We start from the raw sequence: 19,186 nt of genomic DNA, 5'->3' as shown, positions 1-19,186 counted from the left end.
CGGCACGCGTGGCATCGCCATTACTTCGTGCGCAGAGGTAGGCGGCGGCCGCGGGCCACGCGAGGCATCGCCATTTACGCGGCCGCAGACTGCCGAAGCGACGCCTCGGCGCCAGTACTGGCGAAGAAGACGCATCGACGCTGGGTCACTGCCAGGCCGGCCAGACGAAACGTCCGCCAGACGCGAGGGGGCACTTTGCGCGTCTGCGCAGCGTCCGCAGAGACAGATCCGAGGCGCATATTTGGACCAGATTTGTGTCGCCACAGACAACCCGATCACTTTCAGACGCTCACTGGAGATGGTACAAGATGTATTTTTCGGCCGGCGTCGTACAGCTAGAGATGCCCTGAGACTAGAACACGCGCGCGCCTGTGTTGGTCCCGTGTGGGGTCCTGGGATCTTTTTTCCTTGGATCATTCTGGGCCTTTGGATGAGGTTTGGAGAGCATCGGGGAGGGTGCATGTTGCAGCGTGACATGCTGTATGCATGTCACCTGATCCCTGTCCGAGATAGGGATAGGTGTAAACGATAAAATATCCCGAGTCCACGCACGCAAGCACTCTGCCCTGGCCCCAGCCAAACGCCAGCCCGTCACCCTCCTCGCCTCCTCCTGCTATATATAACTGGCCCGGCCATCGACATCTCACTCACTCACTGCTTCTTTCTCCTCCCACCACAGCTTCACACTACAACAACATCACACAATCTCACAACAGTGGCAGCAAGAACCTCAAATCTGACCCAAGACAATGGGGCTCTGCATGTCTAGCGGCGCCGCAGCTGTGGCGGCGGTGCAGGCCGACGGGCTGGCCGCGTCTACCGCGATGGTGCTCCTACCAACAGGGGAGCTGCGAGAATACACGCCCCCGGCCACAGCCGCGCGGGTGCTCCAGGACTCCGTCGAGGTGGGAGCCGGCTGGTTCCTGTGCGACGCCGACGCGATGGGGTTCGACGGCGCCGTGGCCGCCGTGGGCGGGGCCGAGGAGCTCCGCCCGGGCCAGATCTACTTCGTGCTCCCCGCGGACGCCCGCCGCAGCGGGCTCCGGCGGGACGACATCGCCGCGCTCGCCGTCAGGGCGTCCGCCGCGCTCGCCAGGACGTCCCGCACGTCGCAGCTCGTGTTCGAGCCTCCGGCGGAGAAGGTCGACCCGACCGCCGCCTACAAGACCGTGCCGGCGCTGGCGGCCAAGAGGCGGCAGGTGGCGCGCGCCAAGAGCGCCGGGAGGATGCAGCCGCGGTTCGCGCCGGATCTCAGCGCCATTTCCGAGTGCGACACGAGTGAGTGAACGGACACGGATCGAATCAAGAAGAGATATTTGGGGAATGATTGATTCCAGTCTCCGTCGAACATGGAGGAGGCGCTCCGACCATTCTGGAGAAAGAACGCGCGGACGGCCGGAATTGATGTCCAGGCTGGCGGAGGCTGCATCGGCCGTCAGATCTGTACGAACGGACGTTTCTGGCTTGGATTGGATGATACCATAACGTCTATTCAGATGGGTCTGTTGAGGGGGATGACATGATGGATTAGTCGCGTGTAATTTGTAGGAACAATTTTTTGATCGTGTTAGATGATTTGGTTCTCTAAAAATGTAGGATGGAGAGATTTTTTCTTGTGAACATAAACTATTGAATTATGCCTAACAAACATGGTGTTTACATGTGCAATGCTCTGTTTTCCTGTTTTTTCTTTGACCCAACGATAGAATGATTTTTTTCCTATTCATAAAATAGAACTTAATTTCATATTTCCCTAAACACAATACATATGGATATACACATCTCTCAATAAACACGGACGTCGGCATAAGCCTATGCTTTGTGTATCTGTATGAGTTGTGGATGCGTGTCGGAGGGAATCTTCCACTCATTATCGTGGGCAGTGGGGATTCTGCAGCCTCTCAAGCTTGCCACGTGGCAAATCTAGCAACCCTAGGGTATCTATAATAATAACTAAATAGGAGCAACCCACTAAGTGAATTCTCTTAACATGCAAGCATGTCACATCATCAATATGCCACATCAGTAGACTATACAATTGTTCATGCCACATCAGCTAGAAACTGTCGTTCCACTTAGTTCCATGTCCAGTCGAAGCGTCCAGAAAAAAATCGTCCCCGCATGCGAGTATTAAACTCTCCACATCTTCACATATCCTACCAACCTCATCAGCCGTTTGTCTTCCAAGACCACACCGCGTGACTACCCGTCGCATGGTCTTCCATCTTCATTTTATTCTGCTCCTACTCACGGTCCATGTTCCGTTGTTTTGAAGAAATCACAGGTGTTCCTACGGTCCTACCTCACTGCCTAGGCTGCCTCCTCACCGCATTTGCAGTCCTCCAGGTCGGTCTTCATTCTGTAGGTGAAGGCCTTCTCACTTTCTTTCCCGTATGCACCGACATCATCGTACTACATGCTAAGTTTTCTATTTATTCCTTCCCGCGCTCGGTTGAAGTGGTAGTATTATTTATACGGGTCGTTAATCAGAATGGGATCTTAGGTGCGTTGCTGAGTTCAAGGTGCGCAGCTACTTGGTATTATCTTTTAGTTCATCAAATTCCACTGTTTATATTTCCTGAATTTTAAGGCTTCAATGCTCATGTTAGCATTTGATCAAGAATTATCTAATTCACCTTTTCCACCATTGCAGATCCGCCTCTAAGGCTATTTCCCACTGGAAAATCTGGCAACTTTTTCGAATCTGATGTTGCAAGATTTCCCATTGGATTTTCCACGATATTGATAGGTTGATTCAACTGTACCCGTAAAATTGAGATGCATCTTATTCTAAAATTAAAACAGCTTGATTTGAAAGGTAATGACTAATCTAGAACGTAGTAGATAGCAATACTTTTTGCGAGTCTCTGGAATTCCCTGTTTTATTTTCCTACTGCAGATCAACAGATCATTGTCAGGGACAGAAATAAATCTTTCACAAATGAAGCAGTGCAAATATCTTGATGCTATATACGGGACGAATTTTATTGCTATCCTGAATGGTGGCAAAACAAAATAGATCAGGTATTTCATAATTTCAGTTATGTTTCATGGCTTTTTTTCATGTTTTCATACTTTCATTGGCCAATAGTTCCAATTTCAATATGATGGTGATTACCACTAGGATGACCAGACAATTAACACCATTTCATGCCCGAACAGTTCCAAGCTAGGATGACTACCACTAAGTTTTCCTTTGTGTTGGCAAGTAACTAGATGAAAATCGGAATTTTTTCTTTTCCTAGAAAACCTATATGTAACTAAAAAAAATCCAAGTTCCTGAGTTTTTGTGCAGTTGGTCTTATCACAGGTATTGTGTTTTCCTCTACTGTTTCAAGATGACATATGACAATTGCGGCAACATATGAGCTATGTGTCGATTCCAGAACCTCGATTTTGTATCCATCACATAACTTCATAAACTAATACTAGTATTGGCTAAAACTTATTAGCTTCAAAAATAAATGTGTGGTGTTGTTAATTTCAACTATTACTTCGTTTTACATATTTCATATATTTCCGCAGCAACGCGCGGGGTATCATCTAGTTGAGGATTAAAGAAGGCCCTTTTTCTAAAACCAATTTTTTTTTTGAGAATACACAACACAACGGAGACGCTCACATACACGCGCATACACTCACCCCTATGAACGCACACACGCATACCCTACCCATGAGCACCTTCGAAAGACTAAGCTAGTGGATTGGATCTTGAAATTGACGAAGTCACCACAGGTTCCTCGCTGTCGACAGGAACGTCGCCTCCCACTGAACTCTGGTGGGCTAGGGTGCAACCACCCACCTCACCACCCAACCTCAGGTTGGTTCTCAAAAATATATTTATTTTATCCTTTTGCATTGAAATAACAAAACAAATTGTAATCAAAACAATATGATTCAACAACATACCCTTTTGATTCTAGCAGATAATAGCGGAGCTCTCGGAAATTGGTGTGTATTCGAGTAATAGGAGCTGCTAGTAATCAGGGATATGCTCTTCAAAGGAAACTTTTTCTCAAATTACCTATAGGCGGAAGATAGTGCGTTATCGATATGAAATGGATCCAGAGGGACCCCCTCGACATAATGGTTCATGTATATATTTTATGGAAACATGAAATCAAAGTTGGGGATAAAATGTTGGAAGACATGGGTCCGATTGAGGACTAACCCGACATCATGGCGATGCATGATACGTCTCCGACGTATCGATAATTTCTTATGTTTCATGCCACATTATTGATGTTATCTACATGTTTTATGCACACTTTATGTCATATTCGTGCATTTTCTGGAACTAACCTATTAACAAGATGCCGAAGTGCCGATTCTTTGTTTTCTGCTGTTTTTGGTTTCAGAAATCCTAGTAAGGAAATATTCTCGGAATTGGACGAAATCAAAGCCCGGGGGCCTATTTTTCCACGAAGCTTCCGAAGTCCGAAGGAGAGACGAAGAGGGGCGACGAGGGGGCCACACCCTAGGGCGGCGCGGCCCCCCCTTGGCCGCGCGGCCCTGTGGTGTGGGGCCCCCGTGCCGCCTCTTGACCTGCCCTTCCGCCTACAAATAGCCTCCGTGACGAAACCCCCAGTACCGAGAGCCACGATACGGAAAACCTTCCAGAGACGCCGCCGCCGCCGATCCCATCTCGGGGGATCCAGGAGATCGCCTCCGGCACCCTGCCGGAGAGGGGAATCATCTCCCGGAGGACTCTACGCCGCCATGGTCGCCTCCGGTGTGATGTGTGAGTAGTCTACCCCTGGACTATGGGTCCATAGCAGTAGCTAGATGGTTGTCTTCTCCCCATTGTGCTATCATTGTCGGATCTTGTGAGCTGCCTAACATGATCAAGATCATCTATCTGTAATTCTATATGTTGCGTTTGTTGGGATCCGATGAATAGAGAATACTTGTTATGTTGATTATCAAAGTTATGCTTATGTGTTGTTTATGATCTTGCATGCTTTCCGTTACTAGTAGATGCTCTGGCCAAGTAGATGCTTGTAACTCCAAGAGGGAGTACTTATGCTCGATAGTGGGTTCATGCCTGCATTGACACCTGGGACGATGTGAGAAAGTTCTAAGGTTGTGTTGTGTTGTTGCCACTAGGGATAAAACATTGATGCTATGTCTAAGGATGTAGTTGTTGATTACATTACGCACCATACTTAATGCAATTGTCTGTTGCTTTGCAACTTAATACCGGAGGGGTTCGGATGATAACCTTGAAGGTGGACTTTTTAGGCATAGATGCGGTTGGATGGCGGTCTATGTACTTTGTCGTAATGCCCAATTAAATCTCACTATACTCATCATGATATGTATGTGCATTGTCATGCTCTCTTTATTTGTCAATTGCCCAACTGTAATTTGTTCACCCAACATGCTGTTTGTCTTATGGGAGAGACACCTCTAGTGAACTGTGGACCCCGGTCCAATTCTCTTTACTGAAATACAATCTACTGCAATACTTGTTCTACTGTTTTCTGCAAACAATCATCTTCCACACAACACGGTTAATCCTTTGTTACAGCAAGCCGGTGAGATTGACAACCTCACTGTTTCGTTGGGGCAAAGTACTTTGGTTGTGTTGTGCAGGTTCCACGTTGGTGCCGGAATCCCTGGTGTTGCGCCGCACTACATCCCGCCGCCATCAACCTTCAACGTGCTTCTTGGCTCCTCCTGGTTCGATAAACCTTGGTTTCTTTCTGAGGGAAAACTTGCTGCTGTGCGCATCATACCTTCCTCTTGGGGTTGCCCAACGAACGTGTGAAATACACGCCATCAAGCATATTTTCTGGCGCCGTTGCCGGGGAGATCAAGACACGCTGCAAGGGGAGTCTCCACTTCTCAATCTCTTTACTTTGTTTTTGTCTTGCTTAGTTTTATTTACTACTTTGTTTGCTGCACTAAATCAAAATACAAAAAAATTAGTTGCTAGTTTTACTTTACTTGTTATCTTGTTTGCTATATCAAAAACACAAAAAAATTAGTTTACTTGCATTTACTTTATCTAGTTTGTTTTATTTACTGTTGCTAAAATGGCCAACGCTGAAAACACTAAGTTGTGTGACTTCACAACCACAAATAATAATGATTTCTTATGCACACCTATTGCTCCACCTGCTACTACAGCAGAATTCTTTGAAATTAAACCTGCTTTACTGAATCTTGTTATGCGAGAGCAATTTTCTGGTGTTAGTTTTGATGATGCTGCTGCCCATCTTAATAATTTTGTTGAATTATGTGAAATGCAAAAATATAAAGATGTAGATGGTGATATTATTAAACTAAAATTGTTCCCTTTCTCATTAAGAGGAAGAGCTAAAGATTGGTTGCTATCTCTGCCTAAGAATAGTATTGATTCATGGACTAAATGCAAGGATGCTTTTATTGGTAGATATTATCCCCCTGCTAAAATTATATCTTTGAGGAGTAGCATAATGAATTTTAAACAATTAGATACTGGACATGTTGCTCAAGCTTGGGAAAGAATGAAATCTCTGGTTAAAAATTGCCCAACCCATGGACTGACTACTTGGATGATCATCCAAACCTTCTATGCAGGACTAAATTTTTCTTCACGGAATTTATTGGATTCAGCTGCTGGAGGTACCTTTATGTCCATCACTCTTGGTGAAGCAACAAAGCTTCTTGATAATATGATGATCAATTACTCTGAATGGCACACGGAAAGAGCTTCACAAGGTAAGAAGGTAAATTACCCGAAGAAACCTCTTCCTTGAGTGATAAGATTGATGCTATTATGTCTATGCTTGTGAATGATAGGACTAATATTGATCCTAATAATGTTCCATTAGCTTCATTGGTTGCACAAGAAGAACATGTTGATGTAAACTTCATTAAAAATAATAATTTCAACAACAATGCTTACCGGAACAATTCTAGTAACAATTATAGGCCATATCCTTATAATAATGGCAACGGCTATGGTAATTCTTATGGGAATTCTTACAACAATAATAGGAGTTCACCCCCTGGACTTGAAGCCATGCTTAAAGAATTTATTAGTACACAAATTGCTTTTAACAAATCTGTTGAAGAAAAGCTTGGGAAAATTGATATACTTGCTTCTAAAGTCGATAGTCTTGCTGCTGATGTTGATCTTTTGAAATCAAAAGTTTTGCCTAATGAGAATCATCATAATAAAATTGTTACTACAGCAAATGCCATTCAAGTTAGAATTAATGAGAATATAAGATTAATGGCTGAACTGCGTGCTAGGTGGGATAGAGAAGAAAATGAAAAACTAGCTGAAGAGAAGAATGTAGCTAAAGTTTGGACTATTACCACCACTTGTAATGCTAATGCTACACATGTTGCTGCACCCCCTACTAATACTAATAAAAGAATTGGTGTTAGCAATGTTTCCACTTCTAATGCAAAGCGCGAAAAACTGCCTGAAACTGCTAAAACTGCTGAAACTGCCTGTGATAAAGCTGCTGAAATTTTTTCCAACATTGGGGATGATGATCCCATTGCTTTAGATTATAATGGTTTGAATTTTGATGATTGCCACATCTCTGAAGTTATAAAGTTCTTGCAAAAACTTGCTAAAAGTCCTAATGCTAGTGCTATAAATTTGGCTTTCACGCATCATATTACAAATGCTCTCATAAAAGCTAGAGAAGAGAAATTAGAGCGTGAAACCTCTATTCCTAAAAAGCTAGAGGATGGTTGGGAGCCCATCATTAAGATGAAGATTAAAGATTTTGATTGTAATGCTTTATGTGATCTTGGTGCAAGTATTTCTGTTATGCCTAAGAAAATTTATAATATGCTTGACTTGCCACCGCTGAAAAATTGTTATTTGGATGTTAATCTTGCTGATCATTCTACAAAGAAACCTTTGGGTAAGGTTGATAATGTTCGCATTACCGTTAACAATAACCTTGTTCCCGTTGATTTTGTTGTCTTGGATATTGAATGCAATGCATCTTGTCCCATTATATTGGGAAGACCTTTTCTTCGAACTGTTGGTGCTATTATTGATATGAAGGAAGGTAATATAAAATATCAATTTCCTCTCAAGAAAGGTATGGAACACTTCCCTTGAAAGAGAATGAAGGTACCTTTTGATTCTATTATGAGAACAAATTATGATGTTGACACTTCGTCTCTTGATAATACTTGATACACACTTTCTGCGCCTAGCTGAAAGGCGTTAAAGAAAAGCGCTTATGGGAGACAACCCATGTTTTTACCTATAGTACTTTGTTTTTATTTTGTGTCTTGGAAGTTGTTTACTACTGTAGCAACCTCTCCTTATCTTAGTTTTGTGTTTTGTTGTGCCAAGTTAAGCCGTTGATAGAAAAGTAAGTACTAGATTTGGATTACTGCACGGTTCCAGATTTCTTTGCTGTCACGAATCTGGGTCCACCTCCCTGTAGGTAGCTAAGAAAATTAAGCCAATTTACGTGCATGATCCTCAGATATGTACGCAACTTTCATTCAATTTGAGCATTTTCATCTGAGCAAGTCTGGTGCCATTTTAAAATTCGTCAATACGAACTGTTCTGTTTTGACAGATTCTGCCTTTTATTTCGCATTGCCTCTTTTGCTATGTTGGATGAATTTCTTTGATCCACTAATGTCCAGTAGCATTATGCAATGTCCAGAAGTGTTAAGAATGATTGTGTCACCTCTGAATATGTCAATTTATATTGTGCACTAACCCTCTAATGAGTTGTTTCGAGTTTGGTGTGGAGGAAGTTTTCAAGGATCAAGAGAGGAGTATAATGCAACATGATCAAGGAGAGTGAAAGCTCTAAGCTTGGGGATGCCCCGGTGGTTCACCCCTGCATATATCAAGAAGACTCAAGCGTCTAAGCTTGGGGATGCCCAAGGCATCCCCTTCTTCATCGACAACATTATCAGGTTCCTCCCCTGAAACTATATTTTTATTCCATCACATCTTATGTGCTTTTTCTTGGAGCGTCGGTTTGTTTTTGTTTTTTGTTTTGTTTGAATAAAATGGATCCTAGCATTCACTTTATGGGAGAGAGACACGCTCCGCTGTAGCATATGGACAAGTATGTCCTTGGTGTCTACTCATAGTATTCATGGCGAAGTTTCTCCTTCGTTAAATTGTTATATGGTTGGAATTAGAAAATGATACATGTAGTAATTGCTATTAATGTCTTGGGTAATGTGATACTTGGCAATTGTTGTGCTCATGATTAAGCTCTTGCATCATATGCTTTGCACCCATTAATGAAGAAATACATAGAGCATGCTAAAATTTGGTTTGCATATTTGGTTTCTCTAAGGTCTAGATAATTTCTAGTATTGAGTTTGAACAACAAGGAAGACGGTGTAGAGTCTTATAATGTTTTCAATATGTCTTTTATGTGAGTTTTGCTGCACCGGTTCATCCTTGTGTTTGTTTCAAATAAGCCATGCTAGCCTAAACCTTGTATCGAGAGGGAATACTTCTCATGCATCCAAAATACTTGAGCCAACCACTATGCCATTTGTGTCCACCATACCTACCTATACTACATGGTATTTTCCGCCATTCCAAAGTAAATTGCTTGAGTGCTACCTTTAAAATTCCATCATTCACCTTTGCAATATATAGCTCATGGGACAAATAGCTTAAAAACTATTGTGGTATTGAATATGTAATTATGCACCTTATCTCTTATTAAGTTGCTTGTTGTGCGATAACCATGTTCACTGGGGACGCCATCAACTATTCATTGTTGAATTTCATGTGAGTTGCTATGCATGTCCGTCTTGTCTGAAGTAAGAGAGATCTACCACCATATGGTTAAGCATGCATATGTTAGAGAAGAACATTGGGCCGCTAACTAAAGCCATGATCCATGGTGGAAGTTTCAGTTTTGGACAACAATCCTCAAATCTCAAATGAGAAAATTATTAATTGTTGTTATATGCTTATGCATAAAAGAGGAGTCCATTATCTGTTGTCTATGTTGTCCCGGTATGGATGTCTAAGTTGAAGAATAATCAATAGCGAGAAATCCAATGCGAGCTTTCTGCTTAGACCTTTGTACAGGCGGCATAGAGGTACCCCTTTGTGACACTTGGTAAAAACAGTGCATTGTGATGATCCGGTAGTCCAAGCTAATTAGGACAAGGTGCGGGCACTATTAGTACACTATGCATGAGGCTTGCAACTTATAAGATATAATTTACATGATGCATATGCTTTATTACTACCGTTGACAAAATTGTTTCATGTTTTCAAAATCAAAGCTCTAGCACAAATATAGCAATCGATGCTTTTCCTCTATGGAGGACCATTCTTTTACTTTCAATGTTGAGTCAGTTCACCTATTTCTCTCCACCTCAAGAAGCAAACACTTGTGTGAACTGTGCATTGATTCCTACATACTTGCTTATTGCACTTATTATATTACTCTGTGTTGACAATATCCATGAGATATACATGTTACAAGTTGAAAGCAACCGCTGAAACTTAATCTTCTTTTGTGTTGCTTCAATGCCTTTACTTTGAATTATTGCTTTATGAGTTAACTCTTATGCAAGACTTATTAATGCTTGTCTTGAAGTGCTATTCATGAAAAGTCTTTGCTTTATGATCCACTTGTTTACTCATGTCATGTACATTGTTTTGATCGCTGCATTCACTACATATGCTTTACAAATAGTATGATCAAGATTATGATGGCATGTCACTCCAGAAATTATCTGTGTTATCGTTTTACCTGCTCGGGACGAGCAGAACTAAGCTTGGGGATGCTGATACGTCTCCGACGTATCGATAATTTCTTATGTTCCATGCCACATTATTGATGTTATCTACATGTTTTATGCACACTTTATGTCATATTCGTGCATTTTCTGGAACTAACCTATTAACAAGATGCCGAAGTGCCAGTTGCTGTTTTCTCTTGTTTTTGGTTTCAGAAATCCTAGTAAGGAAATATTCTCGGAATTGGACGAAATCAAAGCCCAGGGGCCTATTTTTCCACGAAGCTTCCAGAAGTCCGAAGGAGAGACGAAGAGGGGCGACGAGGGGGCCACACCATAGGGCGGCGCGGCCCCCCCCTTGGCCGCGCGGCCCTGTGGTGTGGGGCCCCCGTGCCGCCTCTTGACCTGCCCTTCCGCCTACAAATAGCCTCCGTGACGAAACCCCCAGTACCGAGAGCCACGATACGGAAAACCTTCCAGAGACGCCGCCGCCGCCGATCCCATCTCGGGGGATCCAGGAGATCACCTCCGGCACCCTGCCGGAGAGGGGAATCATCTCCCGGAGGACTCTACACCGCCATGGTCGCCTCCGGTGTGATGTGTGAGTAGTCTACCCCTGGACTATGGGTCCATAGCAGTAGCTAGATGGTTGTCTTCTCCCCATTGTGCTATCATTGTCGGATCTTGTGAGCTGCCTAACATGATCAAGATCATCTATCTGTAATTCTATATGTTGCGTTTGTTGGGATCCGATGAATAGAGAATACTTGTTATGTTGATTATCAAAGTTATGCTTATGTGTTGTTTATGATCTTGCATGCTTTCCGTTACTAGTAGATGCTCTGGCCAAGTAGATGCTTGTAACTCCAAGAGGGAGTACTTATGCTCGATAGTGGGTTCATGCTCGCATTGACACAGGGACGATGTGAGAAAGTTCTAAGGTTGTGTTGTCTGTTGCCACTAGGGATAAAACATTGATGCTATGTCTAAGGATGTAGTTGTTGATTACATTACGCACCATACTTAATGCAATTGTCTGTTGCTTTGCAACTTAATACCGGAGGGGTTCGGATGATAACTTTGAAGGTGGACTTTTTAGGCATAGATGCAGTTGGATGGCGGTCTATGTACTTTGTCGTAATGCCCAATTAAATCTCACTATACTCATCATGATATGTATGTGCATTGTCATGCTCTCTTTATTTGTCAATTGCCCAACTGTAATTTGTTCACCCAACATGCTGTTTGTCTTATGGGAGAGACACCTCTAGTGAACTGTGGACCCTGGTCCAATTCTCTTTACTGAAATACAATCTACTGCAATACTTGTTCTACTGTTTTCTGCAAACAATCATCTTCCACACAACACGGTTAATCCTTTGTTACAGCAAGCCGGTGAGATTGACAACCTCACTGTTTCGTTGGGGCAAAGTACTTTGGTTGTGTTGTGCAGGTTCCACGTTGGCGCCGGAATCCCTGGTGTTGCGCCGCACTACATCCCGCCGCCATCAACCTTCAACGTGCTTCTTGGCTCCTCCTGGTTCGATAAACCTTGGTTTCTTTCTGAGGGAAAACTTGCTGCTGTGCGCATCATACCTTCCTCTTGGGGTTGCCCAACGAACGTGTGAAATACACGCCATCAATGCACCTCGCCCGGATCTATCATTGCCTCTCACGGCACCACAACAGAGGTCAACGACGTGGTGTATGGGAAGAGGATGCGGCGGAAGTGGACTAGAGATTTTGACCTGCATCGTTCTCTCCGACCGCAATATATACCAACTGATGCAGTCTCAAGGCAGAGCCCTCTCAAATATTTACGGGCCAGATCACAATGTTTGCTATGGCCCCAAAAAAGAGTAGAAACCGCATGCCAGCTCCTTTTTTTTGCTTTATGACCGATATGCGGTGTCTGCTAGAGATCCTCTAAGGGCTCGAGGGCGGCCATGGTGCACATGGTGATAAGGATCAAAGTGATCCAAAGGGTTTTAGGCCAATATTTCCCAGCGATCAGTAGCAACAACGATAAGTAACACGGCTTACGATCTAGTAGATGCAAACTCGCACGAACAACAAGCAAACCCTTCTCGGCGAGAGGAATTACTTGAATGGTTCTAGATGAACCACGCAGCAATTAGAAACACGACACCTCCAATCCAACACACAAAAACAACCACGATGGGTCTGAACGGATACACACAAGGATTTTCACCCTCGGCGCGACGGCTAAAACACAGACGTGTTTTAACTCATACAATTCAACCTCCTGAATGTGAGTATCATCTGTAAATATATTAGAAGACACTGTATCACATGGGGATAGCCCTCTCCCACATGGCCCTTGCACGCCTCCGACGACACTCCGCGCGCAGCAGGCAGAAAGGGCTCGATGTCGGCCATGGCGCACACAGGGAAGGGTCCACTCCCCTATGACGCAGCCCTCTGCCCCTTCATCTGCCCAACTAGGTCGTATGTGGTGACGGTTAAGGTTGGAGGCACGCGAAAGTAGCGGTGCTCTGCCACATGCCTTTTTATTTTATTTTCGGGAGCGTTTGGTTATCAGGCTAGAGCAAGTTTAGCCTAGCCTGGTTAGGACATGTTGGGAAGCTCCATAAGACTACTCATAATGGGAATTATCATGCACTATTATCATGCACATGATATTAGTTTATGAAACTACCCACACAATGCATAGTGTCATAAAAGAAGTGAGTCTAAACTCACTTAGTTAGGAAAGTTGAAAGAACATTTCCCGCCCTTTTGGGTTTTGTGTGTTTGATGTCAACACTATGTATATTTTTATGTGTGTTGATGTAGACAGGTACAAGCCATCAAAAATTATGTTGGATCGGTGAATTGGTATAGCTGTTACAAGTTACGCAGGTTTTACGTGGATCGGCGGAAGTTCCGGCCCCAGCAGGCGGAAGTTCCGCCCTGGCTTGTTCAGCAGAAGCTCCTCAGCGCAGTTTGGGCTCAGCTCTTTTCTTCCTGACCGGAAGTTCCGGTGAAGTTGGCCGGAAGTTCCGCCCAGCGGAACTTCCGCCCAACTTCCGGACAAGTTCCGGAATTCCGAGTTTGTGGCTCAGTATAGTCCAGTAAGGTTTTCGCAAGTTTCCGGAACTTGGCCGGAACTTCCGGTCACCGGAAGTTCCGCCCAAGTTCCGCCCCATCTTTTGTTTTGCAGGGTTTCTATCGAAGGCGGAAGTTCCGGCCCGAATGGCCGGTACTTCCGGTGGTAGCCGGAACTTCCAGCCATCCTGGCCGGAACTTCCGGTGTAAGTGAAATTCGTCCCCAACGGTCAGATCTGAAAGCTCCACCCATATAAATAGCTTTCTTCTCCAAAGGGACATGTTGCTCAATCATTGCAAGAAAAATCTGCCAAGCTTCACCACCATTAGAGCCACCTCAAGAACACAAGATTTGCAAGATCTCCTTCCTCCCCCAACCAAAGCTCTTGATCTTTGGAGATTCGAAGGAGAAGACACCGATCTACATCCTCACCGAAGCGTTCTTCATTTCCCCCTCTCTTGTTTGAGGGATCTCATGCTAGTGTTCCTATTTGGTTCCCTAGTTGATTTGTGTTGATGTATTGTTGTTGATTGTTGTGTTGTAACAGATTTGGGAGCCTCCAATTCGGTTGTGGATGTGTGCCCCAAGAACCTTGTAAAGGCCCGGTTTCCGCCTCGAGGAAATCCCTTAGTGGAAGTGGGCTAGGCCTTCGTGGCGTTGCTCACCGGAGATTTGAGTGAAGCCTTCGTGGCTGTTGGTTTGGCTTTCGTAGCAACCACACTCCTCCAAACGTAGACGTACCTTCTTGCAAAGGAAGGGAACTACGGGAATCATCTCCGTGTCATCGCGTGCTCCACTCTCGGTTACCTCTATCCTATTCTATCTCTTATATTGCCTAGCTATATCTTGCTTAGTTGTTAGCCTTGTCATATAGGTAAATTCACTTAGTTGCATATCTAGAGAATTTACCTTTTGTGTCAAGCCTAAATTGAAAAAGAACTAAAAATTGGTTAGCACCTATTCACCCCCCCCCTCTAGGTGCGGCATACGATCCTTTCAATTGGTATCAGAGCCTCGGCTCTTATTTCGGGCTTAACCGCCTAAGAGTATGCCGGATGATGGACCTTCGGATGGGGAGACTAGGCCGGTCACCATGGAGGATATCAATTCGTTGAAGTCATCCATGGATGCTCAAATGGAAAGCATGAGAAAAATGATTTCCGAGCTTTTGGCTCCTCCCCGTCCCGTGGCTCCCACCATAGAGGTTAATATCACGGATGCGGTTGTAGAGGGTGATACTTCGGTATTACCTTCCGCTACCGCACCCATGGATGGTGATAACTTAAACACTATCAAACCCCCCATTGCATCTCCCAAGGGAACTAGTGGAAGTGAGAGCTACAATCGAGTACCTCCACCTTTCCAATCACCCGATATACTGGTTCCCCATCCTCATATAAACATCCGGGGCGACCCACCTAAGTTTTCCGTTAATGATTACGATACTTGGCAATTTGAGTTTAGCTCTCATGTTCGCAGTGCCTCCAATGAACTTTGGAGAATCATCGAGGAAGGCTTCAATCCTTACAACCCCAAGAAGTTGACTAGAAGAGAAGCGGTTGATAGTCAACTCAACAACACCGCCTTACACATGATTCAAACCGCCGTGGGGACAAAGGAGTTGTCTCGTGTTCGGCATTTCACCACCGCCAAGGATGCTTGGGATGCTTTGGCCGCGGGTTGCATTGGAAGTGAGAGCACAAGAAGGAACAAGTATAATGCTCTTCGGAATAAAGCCGAAGGATTCATGAGGCTTCCGGATGAAGATCATGAAGACATGTATGGAAGACTTCTCACCGTTGCCGACGCCTTCCGGATTGTTGGAGCCTCTCACATTAATGACTCTTGGATCAAGGAGAAGTACATTGAGTGCATGATGCCTTTCGAGCCTATTGATGTCAAGACTCTTGTCGGAAGAGAATGCTATGCCTCCCTCACCTCTCAACAAGCCGTGCACGAGATGCAAGCTCTCAAGGTCCTTGAGAAAAATTCTCATGATTCCCGCAATCGTGCCATTGGGATGACAAAAGGGTCCAACCTTGCCTTGGTGGTCAACCCCGTGCAAGAAGTGATTCCTCAAGAATCTTATAGGGCATCTTGGAGCATGACCTATTCGGAAGACTTGGAACACCACTACCATGACCACATGGCATTCCATGCAAACACCTTTTGGATTGATCCTTCCAAGGCCAAGGAGGACAACATCAAGAGAAACAACTCAAGGGGTCCCTCAAGCTCGGGCCCAAGAACAAGATCTTGCTACAATTGCAATGGCAAGCGCCATTTCATTGCCGAATGTCCCTATGAGAATAGGGAGACTAATGGTGGAAGGCTCATTCCCAAGGACAAGAGCAAAGACTCAAAGGGCAAATATTCAAAGCCCCCCAACAAGAAATTCTATAACAAGAACAAGAAGGGCAAGAGGCCCTCAAGGATTGTGCTAGTAGCTAATGAAGAATACTCTTCCGATGAGATTGCAAGTGCTAGTGATGATGAAGAGGAAAGCTCAAGAGAAGTGGCCGCCATTGTCACCACCAACATTCCCTCTTCATCTCTCTTTGATTCACCCAATGAGAACCCTCAACGCAAGAATGCACATTGCTTCATGGCAAGGTCCACCTTGGACACATCTATTGTGCCATCAACTCAAGAAGAGTATACCTCCGGAGAAGAAGATGTTGATGATGAAGAAGATGCAACCTCAAATGGATTGGTTGCCCTTGCCTCCCTCTCTACTAAATCTTCATCAACAGGTGAATCTCCCAATAAGATCATTCATGTGGAGGAAGAAAGTTGCCTCATGGCTAAATCTTCCGAGGTATCATCTCCTAACCCCTCTATGCCTAACATTGCTAATGATCTAGGGGTTGACCCCGCTGAAACAAGAAATGCTAGAGTTTGATGATTTCATTAGTAACCTACAAGGTAACACTAAGAAGCATGTTTCAAGTCTCATGGTTCATATGGCTCAACTAAATGATACTCTTGAGAAAAAGTGCCAAATAGAGAGAGAAGACTCTCTAGAAATACATGCTCTTAAAAATGCTCTTGAGGAATGTCAAGAAACTATAGCATCTCTTGAAGAGAAGCTAGAAAGTCTTGAAGAACCTCAAGATAAACTTAACAAGCTCACTAAAGCTAGAGATCTTGCTAGAGCAAAGACTAAAGTGCTTATAAAAGAAAAGGCCAAATTTGGTGTTGATCATGAGAAACTTGTGAAGGATCTAGATGAACTAGACAAGGCTCACAAAGCCTTGAAGAGTGAATACTCTCTCCTCGCCGAGTCTTATGAGCAACTTCAAATTAGGCTTGCTTCATATGACATACCTAGTACCTCTACTCCTTTATGTGATCATGCAAATATTATTGAGGAAAATGCTAGGTTGAAGGATAAACTTGCTAAGGCCTCCTCTCCCCAAAGTAAACTTTCCTTGGATGATTTTTTGAGTAAGCAAAGGTCAAACAATGGGAAGGAGGGACTTGGTTATAATACCAAGGCTAAAAAGGCTAACAAGAAAAAGACCAAGCCCGCACATGAGAAAGCTAATGGTGAAACCTGAAAGGGCAACACCATTAATGATGATGGTGCGGGAATAGATAACCCTCACTATGTTCTCTTTAAAGATTATTATGGTGATGTTTATGCTAAATATGTTGGTCCATATGATGGTTATGTTGCTTGGTCTATTTGGGTTCCAAAGACCCTTGTTTCTAACAAAAGAGGACCCATTGAAAAATGGGTACCTAAATCCAAGAATTGATCTCATGTAGGACTATGCTTGGGAGGTTCAAAATGGGTACTTGATAGTGGATGTACAAGTCATATGACCGGCGGCAAGAACCTCGTCAAGGAGTTGAGGCCTAACATAAATCATATCACCGTCTCCTTTGGCGATAATTCTACATCCGAGGTATTGGGTTTTGGCAAGGTTGTGGTTGCACACAACATTACTCTTGTGGATGTCATGCTTGTCAAAACCCTTGGTTACAATTTGCTTTCCGTTTCCGCCCTTGGCAAGATGGGTTTCGCCGTCTTTATTGATAAAGATATTGTGGTCCTCTTGTGGAGCAAGACTCTAAAAGTCGCATTCGTTGGGTATCGCGAACACAACTTGTATGTGGTGGACTTTTCGGGGACCACCACGACAAGTGCGATGTGCCTATTCGGAAAGGCGGACGTGGGTTGGTTGTGGCATCGCCGCCTAGCCCATGTCAACATGAGAACTTTGCAAAGTCTTCACAAGGGGAACCATATTGTGGGACTAATGGAAAATGTGTCTTTTGCCAAAGATCGTGTTTGTAGGGCTTGTGTTGAAGGCAAAATGCACGACTCTCCGCATCCAAGCAAGACCATCATCTCTTCCAAGAGGATCTTGGAGCTCCTTCATGTGGATCTCTTTGGTCCCGTTACTCATGCAAGTCTTGGTGCGAAGAAACATTGCTTGGTGATTGTCGATGACTACTCAAGATACACTTGGGTCTACTTTCTCAAGACGAAAGATGAGACTCAACAAATATTCATTGACTTTGCTACCGAGGTGCAACACCAACACAACCTCCTCATTATGGCAATAAGAAGTGACAACGGCTCCGAGTTCAAGAACTACACACTCAATGATTTTCTTAGTGATGAGGGGATTCGTCATCAATATTCCGCTGCTTACACCCCTCAACAAAATGGTGTTGCGGAGAGGAAGAACCGGACTCTCATGGATATGGCAAGGTCTATGATGGCGGAGTATAAATCCCGCTATAACTTTTGGGCCGAAGCCATCTCCACCGCTTGTCACTCCTCCAACTGGCTCTATCTCCGCAAGGGCTTGAACAAGACTCCATATGAAATACTCACCGGGAACAAGCCTAATATCTCATACTTCAAGGTGTTCGGGTGTAAGTGTTTCTACAAAATCAAAGGGGTTCGTTTATCTAAATTCGCTCCTAAAGCTTTGGAGGGTATATTTGTTGGTTACGGTGCCGAGTCTCACACTTATAGAATCTTTGATATAGCCTCCGGGATTATCATTGAATCTTGTAGTGTGAGGTTCGAAGAAAATGATGGCTCCCAAGTGGGGCAAGTTGATGTATGTGCAGGTGATGAAATACCTCAAGATGCCATAGTAAGAATGGGTGTGGGATTTTTCCGCCCCGTTGAGGGACACGGTGTGGCGTCTCGGGAAGGACTATGCTCTACCACGGTGGAGCCCTCATCTTCTCAACATCAACAAACCCCATCAAGTGAAGCAAATGATGCACCAACCCAAGAACAAGAACAAAACCCTCCCTCTAGTGTGCAAGATCAAGGACAAGATCAAGGGCAAGATCAAGGACAAGATCAAGGACAAGATCAAGGTCAAGATCAACCAAGCATTCATGATAGTTCCGACGAGTATCCATTTGATATTTGCTCCGCACCAAATG

At 44.2% G+C, this 19,186-nt stretch overlaps 1 protein-coding gene across 1 annotated transcript in view; it reads left to right on the top strand.

The window, feature by feature from the left end:
* The first annotated feature begins 633 nt into the window (after positions 1 to 633).
* LOC127334019 (uncharacterized) overlaps positions 634 to 19,186 on the top strand; it is a 37,360-nt gene continuing 18,807 nt past the window's right edge. The window contains exon 1 of the mRNA XM_051360452.2: positions 634 to 1,422. Within this exon, the coding sequence (XP_051216412.1) occupies positions 750 to 1,286 (537 nt within the window). The 5' untranslated portion in view covers positions 634 to 749 and the 3' untranslated portion in view covers positions 1,287 to 1,422. The remainder of the gene's footprint in view (positions 1,423 to 19,186) is intronic.

This window comes from Lolium perenne, chromosome 2 (genome assembly GCF_019359855.2).
Source record: "Lolium perenne isolate Kyuss_39 chromosome 2, Kyuss_2.0, whole genome shotgun sequence".
Taxonomy (NCBI): Eukaryota; Viridiplantae; Streptophyta; class Magnoliopsida; order Poales; family Poaceae; genus Lolium; species Lolium perenne.
Note: the sequence above shows the minus strand (reverse complement) of the source record. Positions and strands in the feature narration are given on the sequence as shown.